General features: G+C 46.1%; 1 protein-coding gene across 5 annotated transcripts in view; it reads right to left on the bottom strand.

Moving 5' to 3' along the window:
• Nucleotides 1-27,786, bottom strand: part of LOC140398892 (uncharacterized) — a 304,095-nt gene that overhangs the window by 25,494 nt on the left and 250,815 nt on the right. For 3 of the 5 annotated variants that reach the window (XM_072487851.1, XM_072487868.1, XM_072487861.1), the window contains 2 exons: nt 14,410-14,524; nt 265-4,900 (listed from right to left, as the gene is read on the bottom strand). In XM_072487851.1, the coding sequence (XP_072343952.1) occupies nt 1,945-4,548 (2,604 nt within the window). In that variant the 5' untranslated portion in view covers nt 4,549-4,900; nt 14,410-14,524 and the 3' untranslated portion in view covers nt 265-1,944. Of the gene's footprint in view, nt 1-113; nt 234-264; nt 4,901-14,409; nt 14,525-27,786 lie in introns of those variants that run through there. The other 2 variants (XR_011937599.1, XR_011937600.1) reach the window with 2 other exon arrangements.

A 27,786-nucleotide genomic window follows, 5' to 3' on the forward strand; every position in this document is an offset into this window, starting at 1 on the left:
AGTGGGTGCCTGGAACTCGCTACCGGAGGAGGTAGTGGAAGCAGGGACGATAGGGACATTTAAGGGGCATCTTGACAAATATATGAATAGGATGGGAATAGAAGGATACGGACCCAGGAAGTGTAGAAGATTGTAGTTTAGTCGGGCAGTATGGTCGGCGCGGGCTTGGAGGGCCGAAGGGCCTGTTCCTGTGCTGTACATTTCTTTGTTCTTTGTTCTTTGTACAGTCGGCCCTTTGATAAATCGAAAAATTGAGATATATCAGGAAAGATTAAAATACATCATTAATGCGATAGGATAGGTAAAAACGCAAAGAATCATTGCAGTTTTAAACAATAAAATGGAATTAACATTGCAACAGGCATTTCAAAATAATTATTAAAATTATTATACAATGAAAGTTGAACATATGATCTAGTAATAAATGGTAAAATGATTATCAAAATTGATGTCAAGTCTTTGACATCTTCTGGATAATACACAAAAGCTTGTTGAAAGGGTTAATTTTCTTACAGAGACAAAAGAGGCGTATAGCTTGGAATGATGCCATTCGCATCTTTAAACTTTTTTTTTGTCACTCAAATGGACTGGGAGTAAAAGTTGGATTGCTGCCAAATTCCCGTTATCAAATTTCTTTGAACAACCTGTTCTTTTGGCTTTTAATCAAAGATTGTTGGTTTTTTTTTAAACCAGCTTCCACATTGTTTGAAGTTTTAATTTCCAGGCTAATTCCAAACATTTATTTTAAAATATCAAATACAATAACTTATTAAATATATAACTGAACCAATCTTGTGCTGTATCTTGATTTTCTGTAGATGAATTTGTCGATTCTGTTAAAGGAAACACAGCTAACAAGATATGTTAATTTCTTTAAATTAATAAAGCAACGTTCAGAATGACAGTTTTCTTAAGTTGACAGTTCTTGGCAACTTTTTAGCGATACATTGAGGGTTCTTTAGCTGCTTTGATGGCAGCCGTTCTCTTCTGAGTAAGTTCCCTTTTTCGTTTGGAAATTTTCTGTCCCAAGCAAACATCTTTCTGGGCAATTTGTGCTTTGTGAAAGCTAGCTTTGTGACTGTTGTTAGTACTGAGGTGGTTCAAGACCATCCGTAAATCTTTGTCATGATCATCTTTATTGATAGAGGTTATCAGAACATAATCTTCATATTGGATAATGGTGGAAGGCCGAACAGGCAGTTGCCTGAGATGATTCTGTAAAGCCATGTGGTAAACAGTTGGGCTATTATGATACTGTTGTTGATTAACTGTAAAAGCAAACCATGGTTGTAGTTGCTTAGCCAGTGTTGCTGACCAGAAGCCAAACTGGGTGTGTCTTGTTGGTACGTGTTACATGGTTGACCACGAGGTGGAGATGTATTGTAGTGAACATGGTCTACTTCATTATCATCTCTTGAATCCATCCGTTGTTTTTGATAGCATTTTGCCATCCAGTGTCCTACTCTACCACAGGAAAGACATTGTGGTATTTTCTTACGTGATTTTAATGGAGCAAGGGTACATGTTTGCCCTGGCGCCGGTGGTGAAATTGTAGTTACTGCTGATATTCCTGCAGGTGCTGCAACAGCCGCCGCTGGAGCAGCAGGTAACATGGGCTGGATTTGAGCGATAGGCTGCATTTGAGCAGCTGCAGTGTTAAAAGTTGCCTGATTGTGCAAACCACGATCTATCTGAATGCATCGGTCAACTATGTCTCGGTATGTGCCAGCTGTGGCCCAAGCTGGTAAAACCAAATTCAAAGCAGCAGAAACTTCAGGTTTAACACCGGCTATAAAAGCCGTTTTTAATGGACTTAAAGTGCTTGCATCCCATGTGTCATTTTCCTGGTCGAGTGTCACCCCTGAATATTCCATCCAAGTACGTAAAAATCTTTCCTCAAAATCCTGAATATCTTCATTCTTTTTTTGAAAGCAAGCTGTGATCTTAGACCAATTGGTCCTCGGGGGGGCGAAATTGTAATAGCCAATTCTTGATTGTTAGCCAACCACCTTCTAAATTTTGCAAATCGTCTCCAAGGGCAACTTCTACTTCATTTCTAAGGGTTGAACTTATACGAGTACCTAGCATGATAGTCAGAATTTGTACTCCATTAAATGGGTGGAGACTGTAAATGGCTTGTAATCTGTGAATTCCATCCCATGTGATCTTACCACCCTTTTTAGGGTGTGGAAGACCCTTGGACCATTCGTCAATTTTAGAAGGATCAATTTGTTCATGAACCCATTGGTGGTCAAATATGTTTCTAGTGATAGTTTCACCATCTTCTTCTATTTTTTTGCTTCCAACTCTAACCCGTTTGCGTTTTAAAGGGGCTAGTCGAATTGCTTTAGTATTTTGTATTGTAGGAACACTATCTTCGTCTGATTCATCCGACAGAGAAAATGATTTATTTTTAACAATTGATCTCGGCTGTGCAATTGCCGATTGTGCCACTAGGTGGGTGGCTTGGACTGCTTTCTGAGTTTGTTCAATCTTTTGTACAGAAAGCATGTTTGTCAAAGAATTACAATGTTCAGTCACGCTGGTTATATTTCTTTCTAAAACACATCTTTCTTTCACTAACTTGCAATTTTCAAGTTCAATTCGCTCAGTTTTTAATTGCAATTGTCGGTATTTTGACTCCACTTCAAAGACTTGATTTTGGAATTCTGTTATTTGAAAAGATAACTGCTGGAGTTCAGAGGTTTTGTTTTGCAAATCTGTTTTAATTTCATCATGATGCTCAAGTTTGGATTTTGCAACTCGTAAATCTGTTTTAATTTCATCATAATGCTCAAGTTTGGATTTTGCAACTTGCAAACCTGTTTTAATTTCATCAGAATGCTCAAGTTTGGATTTTGCATCTTGCAGTTCTGTTTCAAGTTTGGATTTTGCATCTTGCAATTCTGTTTTAATTTCATCATAATGCTCAAGTTTGGATTTTGCAACTTGCAAATCTGTTTTAATTTCATCATAATATTCAAGTTTGGATTTTGTATCTTGCAATTCTGTTTCAAGTTTGGATTTTGCATCTTGCAAATCTGTTTTAATTTCATCATAATGCTCAAGTTTGGATTTTGCAACTTGCAATTCTGTTTCAAGTTTGGATTTTGCATCTTGCAATTCTGTTTTAATTTCATCATAATGCTCAAGTTTGGATTTTGCAACTTGCAAATCTGTTTTAATTTCATCATAATGCTCAAGTTTGGATTTTGCATCTTGCAATTCTGTTTTAATTTCATCATAATGCTCAAGTTTGGATTTTGCATCTTGCAAATCAGTTTCAAGTTTGGATTTTGCATCTTGCAATTCTGTTTCAATTTCATCAGAATGCTCAAGTTTGGATTTTGCATCTTGCAAATCTGTTTCAAGTTTGGATTTTGCATCTTGCAATTCTGTTTTAATTTCATCAGAATGCTCAAGTTTGGATTTTGCATCTTGCAAATCTGTTTCAAGTTTGGATTTTGCATCTTGCAATTCTGTTTTAATTTCGTCAGAATGCTCAAGTTTGGATTTTGCATCTTGCAAATCTGTTTCAAGTTTGGATTTTGCATCTTGCAATTCTTCAACAACTGTAATTAATTGTTTTTTAGTGGACCTATACTCATCATCGCTTCGCTCAGTAGTTAATTGCAACTGTTGGTATTTTGACTCCACTTTAAAAACTTGGATTTGAAATTGCTGGAGTTCAGAGGTTTTGTTTTGCAAATCTGTTCTAATTTCATCATAATGCTCAAGTTTGGATTTTGCAACTTGCAATTCTGTTTCAAGTTTGGATTTTGCAACTTGCAATTCTGTTTCAAGTTTGGATTTTGCAACTTGCAAATCTGTTTTAATTTCATCAGAATGCTCAAGTTTGGATTTTGCATCTTGCAAATCTGTTTCAAGTTTGGATTTTGCATCTTGCAATTCTTCAACAACTGTAATTAATTGCCTTTTAGTAGACCTATACTCATCATCACTTCGTTCAGTATTTAATTGCAGCCGTTGGTATTTTGACTCCATTTTAAAAACTTGATTTTGGAATTCTGACTCCACTTTAAAAACTTGATTTTGAAATTCTGCGATTTGAACATTTAACTGCTGGAGTTCAGAGGTTTTATTTTGCAAATCTGTTCTAATTTCATCATAATGCTCAAGTTTGGATTTTGCATCTTGCAAATCTTCAAGAACTGCACTTAGTTGGTCTTTAGTGGACTGAAGCTGATGATCACTTTTATTTTTAACAATGATCTCTTGCTGACTGTGTATCTGTCCCGTAATTACCAGGGACCATTTTACACGTTCTGCACCGTGTAATCGTGTGCATTTTCCCCATGCTCTCTTGATATTATTGAAGGACCACTGTCCTCTGGGGATATCATACTTTGATTCAATTTTTTTTGAGGTTTCACATAGGTTAAAATGTCTACGAGTGAAAGATCTACAATCCCCCAACATATCTTCAACAGAAACATCTGGTATTCCAGCACCCCCCTTGGATGTAGTGGGGAGTAATTTTCTGTCTGCTAAAGGCTCTGAATCTACACTTTGATTAGGATCAGCCATAACTTTTCTTGATCGCTGACTGACGTTTTATTTTAGTTACTGCAGTGACTCATCTTCCAGTCACGTCTGATAGTCTGACCGACCGACTGGCACTTGATTTATTTAACACAGTCTATAAAAAATGTTCTTTTCAAGGGTCGAAGTACTGATTGATGCGGCTTTAAGACTTTTAATGGGTGAAAAAGATATTTCTTACCCCAGTCTAGCCGTGGGTTCCGGCTGTCTTCTGGGCCTCCTCCGATTATCTCCGAAGCTTCCCGAAGGTTCCCGACCTCCTCCGATTATCTTCGAAGCTTTCCGTCGTCACCTGGGCCTCCGAAGGTCGTTCAGTACTCCCCCCCCGACTGCCTGACTACGCCAAAATGAAGGAATCTTTAATTTATAAGGAATAACTTGTAATCAGAAGATTCTAGGTTCGACTCCTGGCTGGCTCGCCAAGATGAAAGAAACTATAATTTATGGGATCTTAACCTGTCGAACTACGCCAAGTTTGGGGGAAACTTAGTTGATGAATCAAGTCCTGGCGCAATACGACAAGTTATAAGATTTGTAATATTTGTAGACTGTGTTAAGTTGTTCGATTCCTTGTATTATTCGACTGTGTAAAGTTGAAGGAATTTATATCATCTCTGCTATTCGGTTATCAGTAGCACTTTGCGAATACTGGAACTCAGCAGAAATTTGCAGTATAAACTCCTCAGGTGCCAAAAAGAATTGTTTTATTTGTAGTCGCTTGATTACAATTTGAAAGTCATTTAAAAGGCAATTCGTAGACAATTCGAAGCTTTCAGAGAATTACAGACATTATCTTTCTTTGCTTAGGCAGACAGCTCGAAAGTAACTTTTTAAAGGTCAAAGTCTGGCAATGAAACATGAAGAGAGAGAGAAAGCTAATCTTCAGCTAAACTCAAACTCAAAGTCAAAAGTGGACTAACATCACTGACACAGACTGTTAGACTGACAACCCCCAAAAGACATAAACTAAAATGGAGACTAGAATCAAAGGCAAAAAACACTAAACTAACAGAAAGACAACACAGCACAACACCCCCCCAAAGACAATACACCACAGACAACACACTAAAAACTAAACCTAACCTAACCTAACCCAACCTAACCCAACCTAACCTAAAATGGCCGGGAGAAACTTTTTCAGTTATACACTTTCATATCTGTCTTAAATCGTCTAATTACACCCCAATATAATCCTAATTGGTTTGGGTTAGACTCAAACACATTTGATTTGATGGCAAGCCGTCCATCTTCAATGTGCAACATCAGCTTTTCTGACCTAGCTGTTATCTGCATTGTGAACAATGGTGCTGTGTATTCAATCCCTTGACCTTGACAATTAGCACAAGACAGTGTCATTATCTTGAAAATATGCATTTGCCAGAACAACGGACTTCAGTAAAAGTGAATTATGCTGTATAAATGGGTATTTAAAACTGGGGCTCAACATTTATGCTTAAACAGCTATCTTTTACCTATACTAGTTGTATTTGAAATACTTGGCTTCTACAGTTCCAGGTGATCAGCCTGGTTGAGGGGCACCGTGCCCCCCCCCCCCCCCCGTCAATCAGCCATCCCCTTTCTTGGGGCCGCCCCCAGCCCCTGTGTCGCGCTTCCCCTGGCCCGCCTCCTGCAGCCCCCACCTCCGACCTTTCGCACCCAAGACCCTCCCTAGTCAGCAGAACAACTCCCCCCCCTCCCCCCCGAACAACAACACCCTGGAACCTAACCCCTGCCATAAACTAACTAAATACACACCCCCCACCTGGCTTCCGTAGACCAGCTCACCCAGCTAGCCTGGTGACTCTCTACTCCGGCGCCAACAAGTCTCCCACCTATCGTTCCCCCTGACCCATTCCCCCCCCACCCATCAGCACCCGTCAATCAGCCATCCCCTTTCTTGGGGCCGCCCCCAGCCCCTGTGTCGCGCTTCCCCTGGCCCGCCTCCTGCAGCCCCCACCTCCAACCTCTCGCACCCAAGACCCTCCCTAGTCAGCAGAACAACTACCCCCCCCCCCGAACAACAACACCCTGAAACCTAACCCCTGCCATAAACTAACTAAATACACACCCCCCACCTGGCCTCCGTAGACCAGCTCACCCAGCTAGCCTGGTGACTCTCTACTCCGGCGCCAACAAGTCCCCCATCTTTTGTTCCCCCTGACCCATTCCCCCCACCCCCCCCCCCCACCCACCCATCAGCACCACTTCCCCAAACCAGCCATCCTCGAGCAATTGCTCTGAAAAGAAACAAACAAAACGAGAAGCAAAGAGAACCCCAACGCTAGTGCAAATCAAATAAAACAGAATAAGTAATAGGCACTTCCAACCCCCCGATCCGAACACAAAGAGCCCCCAGCACCACATACCTTAACCTCCCTCTTTTATGATAAACACCCATTTCTTAACGGTACATTTCTTAAACACCCATTTCTTAAGGTACTCTCACATGACAGGCGTTCAAGACAGGCAACCCTGACCTATACAAGAAATCTAGGTACGACGTCCGCAAAGTCATCGGGATGCCAAGAGACTATACCAAACTAAGCTCGAGTCACAGACTAACGACATGGACTCTCGCCAGTTGTGGCAAGGCTTAAACAACATAACAGGCTGCAAAGCAAAGTCGAGTAGAATCTCTGGCAGCAGTGCACCCCTTCCCGCTGAACTCAATGCATTCTATGCCTGTCTCGAGCAGGAAACTAACAAACCATTTTTAACTGCCCCAGCAGCCTCGGACACACCCATACCTACCATCACAGCTTCCAAAGTCAGATCGGCCTTTTTGAAAGTGAACCCTTGGAAAGCAACGGATCTTGACTGAGTCCCTGGTCATGCGCGGACCAACTGGCGGGTGTGTTTTTGGACATCTTCAACATCTCCCTATTCCGTTCCGAGGTTCCCACTGCTTCAAGACCACCATCATATCGGTGCCAAAGAAGAACCAGGCAACGTGCCTCAATGACTACCAGCTTGACATCTATCATTATGAAGTAATTCGAGAGGTTGGTCATGAGACACATCAACTCCATATTCCCAGAATGCCTAGATCCACTGCAATCCGCATACCGCCATCTCCCAGGCCGTACACTCATCCCTGGAGCATTTTGAGGACTCCTACATCAGACTTCAGGAAGCAAAGTATCATACACACCCGTTTGCATTAATGGTGCTGAGGTGGAGATGATTGACAGCTTCAAATTCCTAGGTGTGAACATCACCGACAATCTGCCGACGCTACGACCAAGGAAACTAAGGAAGTTCAGCATGTCCACATTGACTCTTACCAATTTTTACAAATGCACCATTGAAAGCATCCTATCTGGCTGCATCACAGCCTGGTATGGCAACTGCTCGGTCCAGGGCCGTAAGATACTACAGAGAGGGACTTCCGGTGACGGCGGGCGGGAGGCAGCCGCGCGTTGGGAGGGCTCCCTTTCGGGAACGGCATTGTCGGGGGTTAACGCCCGGTCCTAGGGCCAGCGAAGGCAGTAAAAGTCGGGAGACAGCACAGAGGAGGGGAATGTCGAAGACCAGCAAAATAACGGCCGTGAAAAAAGCGGCTGAAAGTCCGTCGGGGAGTGGAAAGCTCACCCCGTGGTCAGTAAAGAAAATTGAGGCTGGAGCACCAGGGGAGGCCGCATTGCTTACAGCTGAAGAAATAACTAAGGTGATGGGTGCGGAATTCGAAAGGCAGTTTGCAAAATGCATGGAGATGGTGAGGAAGGAGATGAGGGAGGTTTTGAGTGTGCTGGTGGAGGAGGCGATTTCCCTGGTGATGACGGCGGTGGCAAGCGCAGTGGCGTAGGTGCGAGAGCAAAGGGAGGCGCTGAAGGAAGTGGGGGAGACGTTATTGCAGCACGGTGATCAACTTGCCTCGATGGGGAAGGAGATGCGGAAGGTGATGGACATTAACAAGGATCTGCGAGGAAAAATGGTAGACCTGGAAAATAGATCCAGGCGACAGAATTTGAGGATTGTGGGGCTGCCCGAAGGAGTTGTAGGACCGAAGCCGACTGAGTATTTTGCCGCGATGCTGGCAAAACTGTTGGGGGAGGGGGATATGAACTGGATATGAACTGGATCGGGCTCATCGGTCGTGGAGGCCTGTACCAAAGGCGAGTGAGCCACCAAGGGCAGTGACTCTGTGCTTCCGTAGGTACAGTGTGAAGGAGAAGGTCCTGAGCTGGGCCAAGCAGAAGCGGGTGGTGCAGTGGGCTGGAGCTGGTATACGTGTATACCAGGACTTTACGGTGGAGGTGGTGGGGAGGCGGGCTGCCTTCAACCGGGTGAAGAGGGCACTGTACATTAGCAAGGTGCAGTGCGGCATTGTATATCCAGCGAAGTTGAGGGTGACTTATAAGCTCAGGAACTTTTATTTTGGAACGCCGGAAGCAGCGGAGGAGTTTGCGAAGGCAGAAGGACTGGCAGAACTGACAAATTGGGGAATGGCCATGTGCCGATGTAACCTCATGACTGTATTTTCTTCTTTTTTGTTTCACTGCGTGCGGGTGTAGGGGCTAAAGGAGCCAATGTTGTATATATTTGGACAAGGGAAGGGATGGGACTTTCACTCGAAATGAGTGCTCTTTGGGGTATAGGTGGATATGCGGGGTGTGTGTGCTAAAAGGGGATCTCTGGGCTTTCCTAGGGCTGGGCAAGGGGAAAGGGACCCGGGCGGGGGCCTCCACGTGGCCATCGGAGCCTGGCAGAACAGGGTCCACGTGGTCTAGCCGGGGTGGAAAGTTGGGGGGAAGGAACCGAGGTTGGGAGGAGGAGTTTTACAAGAGGCAGTGGACGGGAGGAGCTGGAGACTTGTGGGGGGGTGGGTGTACAACTCTTGGGTATCATGTACGGTACTCTTTCAGAGGCTGGATGGCGTTGAGTGTAGGGGGGGAGGGGGAGTGGACTCTATAGGTCAATGGTGACCATGGGCGGTCCCGGACTCCTTTATCTTTTTCTCCTTTGTTTTTTGTTTTCACCGTGGGAGGGTTTGGTTTATTGGATGCATATATTGACAGGTGGGCCGTTGTTTGGGGTGGTGGGAGGATTGGTCATTGGTATTGTTAAGGGGATTGATTTTGTATTTGTTACCATTTACTGTTTGTGGGTGGGGTGTAAGTTTTTGAAGGAAAATGTGAAAATGTAGAATAAAATTAAAAAAAGATACTACAGAGAGTCGTGAACTCAGCTCAGTCCATTACGCGAAACCACCTCCCATCCATTGATTCTGCCTACACCTCCTGCTGCCTTGGGAAAGGGGGCAGAATAATCAAAGACCAACCCCCATACGGGTTATTCTCTCTTCCAACCTCTTCCATTGGGCAGAAGATAAAAAAGTCTGAGAACAAGCATTAACGGGTTCAAAAACAGTTTCTTCCCCGCTGTTACCAGACTCCTGAATGACCCTCTTATGGACTGAACTGATCTCTCCACACACTTCACTACTGAGTAGTACGACACTCTGTATGCTTCATCCGATGTCTGTGACTATGTATTTGCATTGTGTATCTATTGTATGTCCTATGTTTTTTCATGTATGGAATGATCTGTCTGGACGGTAGGCAGAACAATACTTTTCACTGTACCTCGGTACACGTGACAATAAACACAAATCCAAAGACAGTTATGAAGTATTCGTTCAACACCCTACCAATGTCCTCTGGCTCCACCCACAGATTTCCGCATTGGTCCCTAATGGGCCCTGCTCTTTCCCTGGTTTCCTCTTCCCATTGATGTACTTATAGAATATTTTGGGGTTTTCCCTACTTTTACCAGCCAGAGCTTTCTCATGTCTCCTCTTTGGGTCCAAGTGTTTTCAGACAATCAGCAGGATCTCGTGTTCAGCCACCCTACACTTTATATAGTGCCTAGCATTTTCCCAACAACAGATAATGGATAATTGGTCAATATAATTCACTGGTTTCTCTCTTGTCATCTTTTCTAAACAGCAGAGTGACATGCACGATTTTCCAATCTAACAGAACAGTTCCCAAATTGGGAGAACATTGAAGGATTATGGATACAGTATCTGCGATGTTTTCACTTATTTTGTTTAATACCCTGACCATGGGGTGAAACTATCTGGTCCTGGCGATCTGTCATTCTTTAGTGCCATTATTTTTTTAATTATTGCAATCTTGCTTATGTTAATCATGTTGATATCCTGTCCCTGATTAAATATTAGTTTCCTTGGGATATATTTAGGGGAGGCAATGGTGTAGTGGTATTGTCACTGGATTAGTAACCCAGACACCCAGGAGATTCTCTGGGGACCCGGATTCGAATCCCACCTTGGCAGATGCTGAAATTTGAATTCAATAAACTATCTGGAATTAAAAGTATGATGATGACCATGAAACCATAAGAATAATAATCTTTATTATTGTCACGAGTTGGCTTAAATTAACACTGCATTGAAGTACTGTGAAAATCCCCCATTTGCCACACTCCGGCGCCTGTTTGGGGGGACAGAGGGAGAATTCAGAATGTCCAACTCACCTAACAGATCGTCTTTTGGGACTGGTGGGAGGAAACCGGAGCACCCAGAGGAAGCCCACGCAGACACGGGGAGAACGTGTAGACTCTGCACAGACAGTGACCCAAGCTGGGAATCGAACCTGGGTCCCTGGCGCTGTGAAGCAACAGTGCTAACCACTGTGCTAACGTGCCACCCATTCCTTTGGGGAAGAAAATCTGTCATCCTTATCTGGTTTGGTCTAAATGTGACTCCAAACCCACAGCAATATGGTCGACTCTTGCAATAATAAAGATTATTATTATGAAATGGCAAACCACTCAGTTCAAGGGCAATTCGGGGTGGGCAATAAATGCTGGCCCAGCAGTTGACACCCACATCCCCTAAATAATCTTTAAAAATAATTTTACCTAACTTTGTGTCATCAGCAAATTTGTCAACCACCTCATCCATCCCTTCACCCAAGTCATTTACATGAATTTTAAACGGTTGAGGTCTCAGCACTGATCCCTGTGGCACACCACTCGTTACATTTTGTCAACCAGTAAAAGACCCAATCATGCCTTCCTCCTGCTTCCCATTAGCCAACCAATCTTCTATCTTTTATTTTCTGCAATAACCTTTGATGTCGCTATTTTATCAAATGTCTTCTGGAAAGTTCACCGATCACTCCTGTGCAATTGACCTACATTGGCTCCCATATCAGCAACTAAATTAGGATTTTTAAAAAAACACTGCTTTCAAATCCTTTCACGGCCTCTCTCTTACCACCTGTGATCTTCTTTAGTCCCATTACCTGTGACCTGGTCACTAAGCTCTGCAAATCCCTCCATTCATCTCTTTGGCTTTCTACTTTGCTTTCCTCCTTCAAAACATTTCTTACCTCTTTGACCAAGTTTATGATCGTATATACTAATATCTCCTTATTTGCCTTGGTGTCAAATTTTGTTTTATACTGCCCATGAAATGCCTTGGGATATTTAATTTGAGTAAAGTTTTGTTAATGCTTTTAATACTTCTCTTGTCAGACAGTCCTTTAATTCATAAATATAGTGAGGATAAAAGCAAATTACGGCAGATGCTGGAATCCAAAACAAAAACAGAAAATGCTGGAAAATCTCAGCAGGTCTGACAGCATCTGTGGAGAGAGAACAGAGCTAACTTTGACTCTGGATGATTCCTTGTCAAAGCTGGAGAGAACTGAAAATGGGGTACACTGTTGTGGGGGGAGGGTGGTGGCTTGGAGCAGTGCGGCTGGATAGAGGGCGATAGGTGGAGATTGACAAAGATGTCACGGACAGAAAGACAAAGTGAATATAAATAGTGGTGATAATGATGAAGAAGACTGCTGATAGTGGCACATTAAAAGATCAGAATGTGTTAATGGCAGAACAGGGGTAAGCAGTGTGTCAAAGGACAACTTGGAACAGGAAACCAATGTCCCTAGTAGGGTGGGGGAGACAATTATGAGGGAAAAACAGATTGATGGAAGAAATGAAAATAAATTGATAAGAAATAAAAATGGGGTGAAGGTGGAGAAGAGAGTTCACAGTCTGAAGTTGTTAAACTCAATGTTAAATCCGGAAGGCTTTAATGTGCCTAATTGGGAGATGAGGTGCTGTTCCTCAGGTTTGCGCTGGGCTTCACTGGAACAATACAGCAGGCCAAGGATGGAAATGTGGACATGGCAGCAGGATGGTGAGTTGAAATTGCAAGTGTCAGGAAAGTCAGAGTCCGGCTTGCGGACGGACCGGAGGTGCTCTGCAAAGTGGTCACCTAGTCTGCGTTTAGTCTCTCCAATGCAGAGTAGACTGCACTGGGAGCAGCAAATGCAATAGACCAGATTGAAGGAGGTGCACATAAAGCGTTGCCTCACCTGAAAAGAGTGTTTAGGCTCTTGGATGGTGAGCAGGGAGGAGGTAAAAAGACAGGTGTTGCGCATTCTGCAATTGAATGGGAAGGTGCCGTGGGAAGAGAGTGATGGAAGTGTGCACTAGGGTTTCCTAAAGGCAACAGCCCCTATGGAATATTGACAAGGGAAGTGAGGGGAAGATGTGTTTGGTGGTGGTATCATGCTGGATTGGCGGAACTGGCAGAGGATCCTTTGAATGCAGAGGCTGGTGGAGTGAGAAGTGAGGACAATGGGAACCCTATCCTGGCTCTGGGAAGGAGGGGAAGGGATGAGAGCAGAGGTGTGGGAGATGGGTTGGACACGGTTGAGAGCCCTGTCAACCACAGTGGGTGGGAAACCATGATTAAGGAAGGAAGACATGTCAGCAGCACAGTTTTGGAAAGTGACATCAATACAGAGAGGATGTTCTGCCTACTGCTACTGTGCCAACTAGGTTTCACTGCTGCCTCAATAAAATTTGCCAATTCTTTCCCAAATTATTGTGGATTAATAGTATTTTATAGTTTGATACATTTTTAATTTGTATTTAAAAGTTACACACTGCAGTGGCATTTCAGAAAGAAATATACACTTAGCCAATTTAATCAATTATGTAAATTAGATCCTGGATATTGGTTTCTGACAGAGAAAGCTTTGGTTGGCATTACATACTCCATGGGCGTGATTCTCCGCTCCCGCGACTAAGTGCCCACGCCGTCGAGGTTCACGACGCCGCGAAACGGCCCAGATCTCGACCGATTCAGGGCCCGAAAATGGGCTAGGATCGGGGCCGCGAGAAACTCGGAGGGCGTGTCGCGAAAGCAGCGTCGTCAGCGTGCGCGCCGGGCATTGGCGCCGCGTAAAAGCGGCACCGCGTAAATGACACGGCCGGTGCCGCGTAACTGGCGGCACCCGCGCATGCTGTCCTCCCCGAGGCCGCCCCGCAAGAAGATGTCGGATGGATCTTGCGGGGCGGGGAGGAAAGGAGGTCCTCCTTCAGAGAGGCCGGCCCGCCGATCGGTGGGCACCGATCGCGGGCCAGACCCCATTTGAGGCCCCCCTTGGTGCAGGAAACCCCCTCCCCCCCCACAGGCCGTTCCCCCAGCGTTCCCGCGCTGTTCCCGCCGGCAGTGACCAGGTGTGGACAGCGCCGGTGGGAACCCGTCATATTCGGCAGGATGCTCGGCCCATCCGGGCCGGATAATAGCAGGGATAGCGGAGAATCACCATTTTTGGTGTCTCGGGCGATTCTCCGGCCTGCGCCGCGCAGAACACGACGGGGCCGTTCTTGCCGCTTGGGTGAATCGCGGGAGAGTGTCGGACCGGCGTTGCATGGAAAAATGGCGCGCCAGGCGATTCTCCCAGCCAGCGTGGGAGCGGAGAATCGCGCCCCATACATATAGATTTTCCAGCATTCAGCCAAATCTTTAAAAACTGTCCTTTCGCAGAAGGGGGAAAATAAGCAAAAGAAAGCACTTACCAGCTAAAAGAATACCCTCTTCTTCATGAACATGAATTGGGAGATAAGCATGTTCATTCTGATGACCTCCATACTGTTTGATACATCTTGCAGTTCTCAAGTCCCAAAGTTTAATCTGAAAGAGACAGCACATGATGAATATCAAATTCACGATTGCAAAGCCATTTTAATAGGGAAAGATGTTCTACATCGGCGATCACTCGCCAAGGAGTATGATTGTTCATCTAATAAATTATGTCTTACTGGTCATGGGTTCTGATGAGCCCGATCCTAGAGCCACACCCTTGACCACACATTTGGCAGAGGTTTCTGGGGGCTGGGACCGACCCTTGGACTCGAGATCGCTGGTATTCCTTTCTCAGGCTCCTTTTTTTCCTGGGCCTCCTCGTCCTGTCAGGTGTCCTGGAAGAATTGTCTCTCTTCCATCAGGAGGTTCCTCCAAGTAGGTCTTTTCTGAGCGAGGGTCTCCCAGGAGTTGACATCCATGTTGCGGTTTTTGAGGCAAGACTTCAGGGTGTCTTTGAAGTGCTGCCTTCGTCCTCCTTTTGTTCAAGAGCCTTCCTTGAGCTGGGCAAGAAGATTTGCTTTGGCCGTCGTGACTCTGACTTCCTAAGCATGTGGTCGGCACAGCTGAGTTGGTTTCGGATGATCATGACCTCTATGCTGATGCTCTTGGCTCCTTCAAGGATGATGACGTTAGTACACTGTCCTCCCAGCTGATGCGACAAATCCGTCTCAAACAGCTTCGATGGTACCTCTCCAAGGCTTTGAGATGGCGTCATAGATACATAGAAGATAGGAGCAGGAGGAGGCCTTTTGGTCTTTCGAGCCTGCTCCACCATTCATCACGATCATGGCTGATCATCCAACTTAATAGCCTATTCCTGCTTTCTCCCCATAGCCTTTGATCCCATTCTCCCCAAGTGCTATATCCAGCCGCCTCTTGAATATATTCAAAGTTTTAGCATCAACTATTTCCTGTGGTAATGAATTCCACAGGCTCATCACTCTTTCGGTGAAAAAACGTCTCCTCACCTCTGTCTGAAATGGTTGACCCTGAATCCTCAGACTGTGACCCCTGGTTCTGGACACACCCATCATTGGTAACATCACTCCATGCTGTCTCGTCCTGTTAGAATTTTATAAGTCTCTATGAGGTGCCCCGTCATTCTTCTTGGGGGGATCCCTGCAGGACCCACTAGTCACCGCCTGCCACTTAGAAAGAAAATCTCATTTATTCCTACTCTGTTTCTTATCTGCGAACCAATTCTCAGTCCATGCCATTATATCATCCCGAACTACCTCTGCACTCATGCTGTTTCAATCTCTCGACTGACTCTCCTCTCTCTGTTTTTAATCACCCTGTTATATTCTTTGTTGTAGCCTCAAAGTGAAAGAATCAGGTGGTACATCGAGTTTGTATAACATAGTGTAAGGGGTTTATTTACAAGTTGCTGCTCAAACAGTATACAATGGTGAACTCCACAAAAAACCGTGAAACAATGATGACATCATTGCATTACACGTGACACTGCCCCAGCCAGTGGTGTTACGTTGTTACCTGAGCACTCACATAAACCTCCTGACTGCCTCTCCACTCGCGCTGTTTTCAATGCCATCTCATTTGCTCTATTTTCAATCACCTGCCTGCTTCTCGATTCACCTGCTTTCAATCTCCCGACCTTCTCTCCTCTTCCTGTTTTTAATCTCCCGACCTTCTCCCTCTCCCTGTTTTCAATCTCGAGACTCTCCTCTCCCTGTTTTCAAACTCCAGACAGACTCTCCCTGTTTTCAATCTCCCGACCTGCTCTCCTCTCCCTGTTTTCAATCTCCAGACCGACTCTCCCTGTTTTCAATCTCCAGACTGACTCTTCCTGTTTTCAATCTCCCAAGCTGCTCTCCTCTTCCTGTTTTCAATCTCCAGACCGACTCTCCCTGTTTTCAATCTCCAGACAGACTCTCCCTGTTTTCAATCTCCCGACCTGCTCTCCTCTCCCTGTTTTCAATCTCCAGACCGACTCTCCCTGTTTTCAATCTCAAGACTCTCCTCTCCCAGTTTTCAATCTCCAGACCGACTCACCCTGTTTTCAATCTCCAGACCAACTCTCCCTGTTTTCAATCTCCAGCTCTCCTCTCCCAGTTTTCAATCTCCAGACCGACTCTCCCTGTTTTCAATCTCCAGACCGACTCTCCCTGTTTTCAATCTCCAGACTGACTCTCCCTGTTTTCAATCTCCAGACCGACTCTCCCTGTTTTCAATCTCCAGACTCTCCTCTCACAGTTTTCAATCTCCCGACTGACTCACCCTGTTTTCAATCTCCAGACTGACTCTCCCTGTTTTCAATCTCCAGACTGACTCTCCCTGTTTTCAATCTCCAGACCGACTCTCCCTGTTTTCAATCTCCAGACCGACTCTCCCTGTTTTCAATCTCCAGACCGACTCTCCCTGTTTTCAATCTCCAGAGTGACTCTCCCTGTTTTCAATCTCCAGACCGACTCTCCCTGTTTTCAATCTCCAGACTGACTCTCCCTGTTTTCAATCTCCAGACTCTCCTCTTCCTGTTTTCAATCTCCAGACCGACTCTCCCTGTTTTCAATCTCCAGACCGACTCTCCCTGTTATCAATCTCCAGACTGACTCTCCCTGTTTTCAATCTCCAGACTGGCTCTCCCTGTTTTCAATCTCCAGACCTACTCTCCCTGTTTTCAATCTCCAGACTGACTCTCCCTGTTTTCAATCTCCAGACCGAGTCTCCCAGTTTTCAATCTCCAGACTGACCCTCCCTGTTTTCAATCTCCAGACCGACTCTCCCTGTTTTCAATCTCTAGATCGACTCTCCCTGTTTTCAATCTCCCGACATGCTCTTCTCTCCCTGTTTTCAATCTCCAGACTGACTCTCCCTGTTTTCAATCTCCAGAGTGACTCTCCCTGTTTTCAATCTCCAGACCGACTCTCCCTGTTTTCAATCTCCAGACAGACTCTCCCTGTTTTCAATCTCCAGACTCTCCTCTCCCTGTTTTCAATCTCCAGACTGACTCTCCCTGTTTTCAATCTCCAGACAGACTCTCCCTGTTTTCAATCTCCAGACCGACTCTCCCTGTTTTCAATCTCCAGACAGACTCTCCCTGTTTTCAATCTCCAGACAGACTCTCCCTGTTTTCAATCTCCAGACTCTCCTCTCCCTGTTTTCAATCTCCAGACAGACTCCCCTGTTTTCAATCTCCAGACTCTCCTCTCCCTGTTTTCAATCTCCAGACTGACTCTCCCTGTTTTCAATTTCCAGACCGACTCTCCCTGTTTTCAATCTCCAGACTGACTCTCCCTGTTTTCAATCTCCAGACCGACTCTCCCTGTTTTCAATCTCCAGACAGACTCTCCCTGTTTTCAATCTCCAGACTCTCCTCTCCCTGTTTTCAATCTCCAGACAGACTCCCCTGTTTTCAATCTCCAGACTCTCCTCTCCCTGTTTTCAATCTCCAGACTGACTCTCCCTGTTTTCAATCTCCAGACCGACTCTCCCTGTTTTCAATCTCCAGACTGACTCTCCCTGTTTTCAATCTCCAGACCGACTCTCCCTGTTTTCAATCTCCAGACTGACTCTCCCTGTTTTCAATCTCCAGACCGACTCTCCCTGTTTTCAATCTCCAGACTCTCCTCTCCCTGTTTTCAATCTCCAGACCGACTCTCCCTGTTTTCAATCTCCAGACTGACTCTCCCTGTTTTCAATCTCCAGACCGACTCTCCCTGTTCTCAATCTCCAGACTCTCCTCTCCCTGTTTTCAATCTCCAGACTGACTCTCCCTGTTTTCAATCTCCAGACTCTACTCTCCCTGTTTTCAATCTCCAGACAGACTCTCCCTGTTTTCAATCTCCAGACTCTCCTCTCCCTGTTTTCAATCTCCAGACTGACTCTCCCTGTTTTCAATCTCCAGACCGAGTCTCCCAGTTTTCAATCTCCAGACTGACCCTCCCTGTTTTCAATCTCCAGACCGACTCTCCCTGTTTTCAATCTCTAGATCGACTCTCCCTGTTTTCAATCTCCAGACTGTCTCTCCCTGTTTTCAATCTCCAGACTGGCTCTCCCTGTTTTCAATCTCCAGACTGACTCTCCCTGTTTTCAATCTCCAGAGTGACTCTCCCTGTTTTCAATCTCCAGACCAACTCTCCCTGTTTTCAATCTCCAGACTGACTCTCCCTGTTTTCAATCTCCAGACCGACTCTCCCTGTTTTCAATCTCCAGACTCTCCTCTCACAGTTTTCAATCTCCAGACTGACTCACCCTGTTTTCAATCTCCAGACTGACTCTCCCTGTTTTCAATCTCCAGACTGACTCTCCCTGTTTTCAATCTCCAGACCGACTCTCCCTGTTTTCAATCTCCAGACCGACTCTCCCTGTTTTCAATCTCCAGACCGACTCTCCCTGTTTTCAATCTCCAGACCGACTCTCCCTGTTATCAATCTCCAGACTGACTCTCCCTGTTTTCAATCTCCAGACTGGCTCTCCCTGTTTTCAATCTCCAGACTGACTCTCCCTGTTTTCAATCTCCAGACTGACTCTCCCTGTTTTCAATCTCCAGACCGACTCTCCCTGTTTTCAATCTCCAGACCGACTCTCCCTGTTTTCAATCTCCCGACCTGCTCTTCTCTCCCTGTTTTCAATCTCCAGACTGACTCTCCCTGTTTTCAATCTCCAGAGTGACTCTCCCAGTTTTCAATCTCCAGACCGACTCTCCCTGTTTTCAATCTCCAGACAGACTCTCCCTGTTTTCAATCTCCAGACTCTCCTCTCCCTGTTTTCAAACTCCAGACTGACTCTCCCTGTTTTCAATCTCCAGACAGACTCTCCCTGTTTTCAATCTCCAGACCGACTCTCCCTGTTTTCAATCTCCAGACAGACTCTCCCTGTTTTCAATCTCCAGACTCTCCTCTCCCTGTTTTCAATCTCCAGACAGACTCCCCTGTTTTCAATCTCCAGACTCTCCTCTCCCTGTTTTCAATCTCCAGACTGACTCTCCCTGTTTTCAATCTCCAGACCGACTCTCCCTGTTTTCAATCTCCAGACTGACTCTCCCTGTTTTCAATCTCCAGACTGACCCTCCCTGTTTTCAATCTCCCGACCAGCTCTTCTCTCCCTGTTTTCAATCTCCAGACAGACTCTCCCTGTTTTCAATCTCCAGACTCTCCTCTCCCTGTTTTCAATCTCCAGACTGACTCTCCCTGTTTTCAATCTCCAGACAGACTCTCCCTGTTTTCAATCTCCAGACCGACTCTCCCTGTTTTCAATCTCCAGACAGACTCTCCCTGTTTTCAATCTCCAGACTCTCCTCTCCCTGTTTTCAATCTCCAGACAGACTCCCCTGTTTTCAATCTCCAGACTCTCCTCTCCCTGTTTTCAATCTCCAGACTGACTCTCCCTGTTTTCAATCTCCAGACCGACTCTCCCTGTTTTCAATCTCCAGACTGACTCTCCCTGTTTTCAATCTCCAGACCGACTCTCCCTGTTTTCAATCTCCAGACTGACTCTCCCTGTTTTCAATCTCCAGACCGACTCTCCCTGTTTTCAATCTCCCGACCTGCTCTTCTCTCCCTGTTTTCAATCTCCAGACTGACTCTCCCTGTTTTCAAACTCCAGAGTGACTCTCCCTGTTTTCAATCTCCAGACCGACTCTCCCTGTTTTCAATCTCCAGACAGACTCTCCCTGTTTTCAATCTCCAGACTCTCCTCTCCCTGTTTTCAATCTCCAGACTGACTCTCCCTGTTTTCAATCTCCAGACAGACTCTCCCTGTTTTCAATCTCCAGACCGACTCTCCCTGTTTTCAATCTCCAGACAGACTCTCCCTGTTTTCAATCTCCAGACTCTCCTCTCCCTGTTTTCAATCTCCAGACAGACTCCCCTGTTTTCAATCTCCAGACTCTCCTCTCCCTGTTTTCAATCTCCAGACTGACTCTCCCTGTTTTCAATCTCCAGACCGACTCTCCCTGTTTTCAATCTCCAGACCGACTCTCCCTGTTTTCAATCTCCAGACTGACTCTCCCTGTTTTCAATCTCCAGACCGACTCTCCCTGTTTTCAATCTCCAGACTCTCCTCTCCCTGTTTTCAATCTCCAGACTGACTCTCCCTGTTTTCAATCTCCAGACCGACACTCACTGTTTTCAATCTCCAGACTGACTCTCCCTGTTTTCAATCTCCAGACCGACTCTCCCTGTTTTCAATCTCCAGACTGACTCTCCCTGTTTTCAATCTCCAGACCGACTCTCCCTGTTCTCAATCTCCAGACTCTCCTCTCCCTGTTTTCAATCTCCAGACTGACTCTCCCTGTTTTCAATCTCCAGACTCTACTCTCCCTGTTTTCAATCTCCAGACAGACTCTCCCTGTTTTCAATCTCCAGACTCTCCTCTCCCTGTTTTCAATCTCCAGACTGACTCTCCCTGTTTTCAATCTCCAGACCGAGTCTCCCAGTTTTCAATCTCCAGACTGACCCTCCCTGTTTTCAATCTCCAGACCGACTCTCCCTGTTTTCAATCTCCAGACTCTCCTCTCCCTGTTTTCAATCTCTAGATCGACTCTCCCTGTTTTCAATCTCCAGACTGTCTCTCCCTGTTTTCAATCTCCAGACTGGCTCTCCCTGTTTTCAATCTCCAGACTGACTCTCCCTGTTTTCAATCTCCAGACTGACTCTCCCTGTTTTCAATCTCCAGACCGACTCTCCCTGTTTTCAATCTCCAGACCGACTCTCCCAGTTTTCAATCTCCAGACCGACACTCCCTGTTTTCAATCTCCAGACTGACTCTTCCTGTTTTCAATCTCCCGACCTGCTCTGCTCTTCCTGTTTTCAATCTCCAGACCGACTCTCCCTGTTATCAATCTCCAGACTGACTCTCCCTGTTTTCAATCTCCAGACTGACTCTCCCTGTTTTCAATCTCCAGACTGACTCTCCCTGTTTTCAATCTCCAGACTGACTCTCCCTGTTTTCAATCTCCAGATTGACTCTCCCTGTTTTCAATCTCCAGACCGACTCTCCCAGTTTTCAATCTCCAGACCGACTCTCCCTGTTTTCAATCTCCAGACTGACTCTCCCTGTTTTCAATCTCCAGACTGACTCTCCCTGTTTTCAATCTCCAGACCGACTCTCCCTGTTTTCAATCTCCAGACCTGCTCTCCTCTTCCTGTTTTCAAATTCCAGACTGACTCTCCCTGTTTTCAATCTCCAGACCTGCTCTTCTCTCCCTGTTTTCAATCTCCAGACTGACACTCCCTGTTTTCAATCTACCGACCTGCTCTTCTCTCCCTGTTTTCAATCTCCAGACTGACTCTCCCTGTTTTCAATCTCCAGACCGACTCTCCCTGTTATCAATCTCCAGACTGACTCTCCCTGTTTTCAATCTCCAGACTGACTCTCCCTGTTTTCAATCTCCAGACTGACTCTCCCTGTTTTCAATCTCCAGACTGACTCTCCCTGTTTTCAATCTCCAGACTGACTCTCCCTGTTTTCAATCTCCAGACCGACTCTCCCAGTTTTCAATCTCCAGACCGACTCTCCCTGTTTTCAATCTCCAGACTGACTCTCCCTGTTTTCAATCTCCAGACTGACTCTCCCTGTTTTCAATCTCCAGACCGACTCTCCCTGTTTTCAATCTCCAGACCTGCTCTCCTCTTCCTGTTTTCAAATTCCAGACTGACTCTCCCTGTTTTCAATCTCCAGACCTGCTCTTCTCTCCCTGTTTTCAATCTCCAGACTGACACTCCCTGTTTTCAATCTACCGACCTGCTCTTCTCTCCCTGTTTTCAATCTCCAGACTGACTCTCCCTGTTTTCAATCTCCAGAGTGACTCTCCCTGTTTTCAATCTCCAGACCGACTCTCCCTGTTTTCAATCTCCAGATAGACTCTTCCAGTTTTCAATCTCCAGACTCTCCTCTCCCTGTTTTCAATCTCCAGACTGACTCTCCCTGTTTTCAATCTCCAGAGTGACTCTCCCTGTTTTCAAACTCCAGACAGACTCTCCCTGTTTTCAATCTCCAGACCGACTCTCCCTGTTTTCAATCTCCAGACAGACTCTCCCTGTTTTCAATCTCCAGACTCTCCTCTCCCTGTTTTCAATCTCCAGACAGACTCTCCCTGTTTTCAATCTCCAGACCGACTCTCCCTGTTTTCAATCTCCAGACTGACCCTCCCTGTTTTCAATCTCCCGACCAGCTCTTCTCTCCCTGTTTTCAATCTCCAGACAGACTCTCCCTGTTTTCAATCTCCAGACGGACTCTCCCTGTTTTCAATCTCCAGACCGACTCTCCCTGTTTTCAATCTCCAGACTGACTCTCCCTGTTTTCAATCTCCAGACCGACTCTCCCTGTTTTCAATATCCAGACTGACTCTCCCTGTTTTCAATCTCCAGACCGACTCTCCCTGTTTTCAATCTCCAGACTCTCCTCTCCCTGTTTTCAATCTCTAGATCGACTCTCCCTGTTTTCAATCTCCAGACAGACTCTCCCTGTTTTCAATCTCCAGACTCTCCTCTCCCTGTTTTCAATCTCCAGACTGACTCTCCCTGTTTTCAATCTCCAGACTGACTCTCCCTGTTTTCAATCTCCAGACTCTCCTCTCCCTGTTTTCAATCTCCAGACCGACTCTCCGTTTTCAATCTCCAGACTGACTCTCCCTGTTTTCAATCTCCCGACCTGCTCTCCTCTTCCTGTTTTCAATCTCCAGACCGACTCTCCCTGTTATCAATCTCCAGACCGACTCTCCCTGTTTTCAATCTCCAGACTGACTCTCCCTGTTTTCAATCTCCAGACCGACTCTCCGTTTTCAATCTCCAGACTGACTCTCCCTGTTTTCAATCTCCCGACCTGCTCTCCTCTTCCTGCTTTCAATCTCCAGACCGACTCTCCCTGTTATCAATCTCCAGACCGACTCTCCCTGTTTTCAATCTCCAGACCGACTCTCCCTGTTTTCAATCTCCAGACCGACTCTCCCTGTTTTCAATCTCCAGACTGACTCTCCCTGTTTTCAATCTCCAGACTGACTCTCCCTGTTTTCAATCTCCAGACTGACTCTCCCTGTTTTCAATCTCCAGACCGACTCTCCCTGTTTTCAATCTCCAGACCGACTCTCCCTGTTTTCAATCTCCAGATAGACTCTCCCTGTTTTCAATCTCCAGACTGACTCTCCCTGTTTTCAATGTCCAGACAGACTCTCCCTGTTTTCAATCTCCAGACCGACTTTCCCTGTTTTCAATCTCCAGACAGACTCTCCCTGTTTTCAATCTCCCGACCTGCTCTCCTCTCCCTGTTTTCAATCTCCAGACCGACTCTCCCTGTTTTCAATCTCCAGACTGACTCTTCCTGTTTTCAATCTCCCAACCTGCTCTCCTCTTCCTGTTTTCAATCTCCAGACCGACTCTCCCTGTTTTCAATCTCCAGACAGACTCTCCCTGTTTTCAATCTCCCGACCTGCTCTCCTCTCCCTGTTTTCAATCTCCAGACCGACTCTCCCTGTTTTCAATCTCAAGACTCTCCTCTCCCAGTTTTCAATCTCCAGACCGACTCACCCTGTTTTCAATCTCCAGACCGACTCTCCCTGTTTTCAATCTCCAGACCGACTCTCCCAGTTTTCAATCTCCAGACCGACTCTCCCTGTTTTCAATCTCCAGACTGACTCTCCCTGTTTTCAATCTCCAGACCGACTCTCCCTGTTTTCAATCTCCAGACTCTCCTCTCCCAGTTTTCAATCTCCAGACCGACTCTCCCTGTTTTCAATCTCCAGACCGACTCTCCCTGTTTTCAATCTCCAGACTGACTCTCCCTGTTTTCAATCTCCAGACTGACTCTCCCTGTTTTCAATCTCCAGACTGACTCTCCCTGTTTTCAATCTCCAGACTGACTCTCCCTGTTTTCAATCTCCAGACCGACTCTCCCTGTTTTCAATCTCCAGACCGACTCTCCCTGTTTTCAATCTCCAGACCGACCCTCCCAGTTTTCAATCTCCAGACCGACTCTCCCTGTTTTATATATGAATATCAATCTCCAGACCGACTCTCCCTGTTTTCAATCTCCAGACCGACTCTCCCTGTTTTCAATCTCCAGACTGACTCTCCCTGTTTTCAATCTCCAGACCGACTCTCCCTGTTTTCAATCTCCAGACCGACTCTCCCTGTTTTCAATCTCCAGACAGACTCTCCCTGTTTTCAATCTCCAGACTGACTCTCCCTGTTTTCAATCTCCAGACAGACTCTCCCTGTTTTCAATCTCCAGACCGACTTTCCCTGTTTTCAATCTCCAGACAGACTCTCCCTGTTTTCAATCTCCCGACCTGCTCTCCTCTCCCTGTTTTCAATCTCCAGACCGACTCTCCCTGTTTTCAATCTCCAGACAGACTCTCCCTGTTTTCAATCTGCCGACCTGCTCTCCTCTCCCTGTTTTCAATCTCCAGACCGACTCTCCCTGTTTTCAATCACAAGACTCTTCTCTCCCAGTTTTCAATCTCCAGACCGACTCACCCTGTTTTCAATCTCCAGACCGACTCTCCCTGTTTTCAATCTCCAGACTCTCCTCACCCAGTTTTCAATCTCCAGACCGACTCTCCCTGTTTTCAATCTCCAGACTGACTCTCCCTGTTTTCAATCTCCAGACCGACTCTCCCTGTTTTCAATCTCCAGACTCTCCTCTCCCAGTTTTCAATCTCCAGACCGACTCTCCCTGTTTTCAATCTCCAGACCGACTCTCCCTGTTTTCAATCTCCAGACTGACTCTCCCTGTTTTCAATCTCCAGACTGACTCTCCCTGTTTTCAATCTCCAGACCGACTCTCCCTGTTTTCAATCTCCAGACTGACTCTCCCTGTTTTCAATCTCCAGACTGACTCTCCCTGTTTTCAATCTCTAGACTGACTCTCCCTGTTTCAATCTCCAGACCGACTCTCCCTGTTTTCAATCTCCAGACTGACTCTCCCTGTTTTCAATCTCCAGACTGACTCTCCCTGTTTTCAATCTCCAGACTGACTCTCCCTGTTTTCAATCTCCAGACTGACTCTCCCTGTTTTCAATCTCCAGATCGACTCTCCCTGTTTTCAATCTCCAGACTGACTCTCCCTGTTTTCAATCTCCAGACCGACTCTCCCTGTTTTCAATCTCCAGACCGACTCTCCCTGTTTTCAATCTCCAGACAGACTCTCCCTGTTTTCAATCTCCAGACTGACTCTCCCTGTTTTCAATCTCCAGACAGACTCTCCCTGTTTTCAATCTCCAGACCGACTTTCCCTGTTTTCAATCTCCAGACAGACTCTCCCTGTTTTCAATCTCCCGACCTGCTCTCCTCTCCCTGTTTTCAATCTCCAGACCGACTCTCCCTGTTTTCAATCTCCAGACCGACTCTCCCTGTTTTCAATCTCCAGACTGACTCTCCCTGTTTTCAATCTCCAGACCGACTCACCCTGTTTTCAATCTCCAGACTGACTCACCCTGTTTTCAATCTCCAGACTGACTCTCCCTGTTTTCAATCTCCAGACTGACTCTCCCTGTTTTCAATCTCCAGACCGACTCTCCCTGTTTTCAATCTCCAGACCGACTCTCCCTGTTTTCAATCTCCAGACCGACCCTCCCAGTTTTCAATCTCCAGACCGACTCTCCCTGTTTTCAATCTCCAGAGTGACTCTCCCTGTTTTCAATCTCCAGACCGACTCTCCCTGTTTTCAATCTCCAGACTGACTCTCCCTGTTTTCAATCTCCAGACTCTCCTCTTCCTGTTTTCAATCTCCAGACCGACTCTCCCTGTTTTCAATCTCCAGACCGACTCTCCCTGTTATCAATCTCCAGACTGACTCTCCCTGTTTTCAATCTCCAGACTGGCTCTCCCTGTTTTCAATCTCCAGACTGACTCTCCCTGTTTTCAATCTCCAGACTGACTCTCCCTGTTTTCAATCTCCAGACCGCCTCTCCCTGTTTTCAATCTCCAGACCGACTCTCCCTGATTTCAATCTCCCGACCTGCTCTCCTCTTCCTGTTTTCAAATTCCAGACAGACTCTCCCTGTTTTCAATCTCCCGACCTGCTCTTCTCTCCCTGTTTTCAATCTCCAGACTGACTCTCCCTGTTTTCAATCTCCAGAGTGACTCTCCCTGTTTTCAATCTCCAGACCGACTCTCCCTGTTTTCAATCTCCAGACAGACTCTCCCTGTTATCAATCTCCAGACTCTCCTCTCCCTGTTTTCAATCTCCAGACTGACTCTCCCTGTTTTCAATCTCCAGACAGACTCTCCCTGTTTTCAATCTCCAGACCGACTCTCCCTGTTTTCAATCTCCAGACAGACTCTCCCTGTTTTCAATCTCCAGACTCTCCTCTCCCTGTTTTCAATCTCCAGACAAACTCTCCCCGTTTTCAATCTCCAGACTCTCCTCTCCCTGTTTTCAATCTCCAGACTGACTCTCCCTGTTTTCAATCTCCAGACCGACTCTCCCTGTTTCAATCTCCAGACTGACTCTCCCTGTTTTCAATCTCCAGACCGACTCTCCCTGTTTTCAATCTCCAGACTGACTCTCCCTGTTTTCAATCTCCAGACCGACTCTCCCTGTTTTCAATCTCCAGACTCTCCTCTCCCTGTTTTCAATCTCCAGACTGACTCTCCCTGGTTTCAATCTCCAGACCGACTCTCCCTGTTTTTAATCACCAGACTGACTCTCCCTGTTATCAATCTCCAGACCGACTCTCCCTGTTTTCAATCTCCAGACAGACTCTCCCTGTTTTCAATCTCCAGACCGACTCTCCCTGTTTTCAATCTCCAGACTCTCCTCTCCCTGTTTTCAATCTCCAGACTGACTCTCCCTGTTTTCAATCTCCAGACTGACTCTCCCTGTTTTCAATCTCCAGACTGCATCTCCCTGTTTTCAATCTCCAGACCGCCTCTCCCTGTTTTCAATCTCCAGACCGACTCTCCGTTTTCAATCTCCAGACTGACTCTCCCTGTTTTCAATCTCCCGAGCTGCTCTCCTCTTCCTGTTTTCAATCTCCAGACCGACTCTCCCTGTTATCAATCTCCAGACCGACTCTCCCTGTTTTCAATCTCCAGACTGACTCTCCCTGTTTTCAATCTCCAGACCGACTCTCCCTGTTTTCAATCTCCAGACTGACTCTCCCTGTTTTCAATCTCCAGACCGACTCTCCCTGTTTTCAATCTCCAGACTGACTCTCCCTGTTTTCAATCTCCAGACAGACTCTCCCTGTTTTCAATCTCCCGACCTGCTCTCCTCTTCCTGTTTTCAATCTCCAGACCGACTCTCCCGGTTATCAATCTCCAGACCGACTCTCCCTGTTTTCAATCTCCAGACCGACTCTCCCTGTTTTCAATCTCCAGACTGACTCTCCCTGTTCTCAATCTCCAGAC

This window comes from Scyliorhinus torazame, chromosome 2, assembly GCF_047496885.1.
Source record: "Scyliorhinus torazame isolate Kashiwa2021f chromosome 2, sScyTor2.1, whole genome shotgun sequence".
Classification (NCBI taxonomy): domain Eukaryota; kingdom Metazoa; phylum Chordata; class Chondrichthyes; order Carcharhiniformes; family Scyliorhinidae; genus Scyliorhinus; species Scyliorhinus torazame.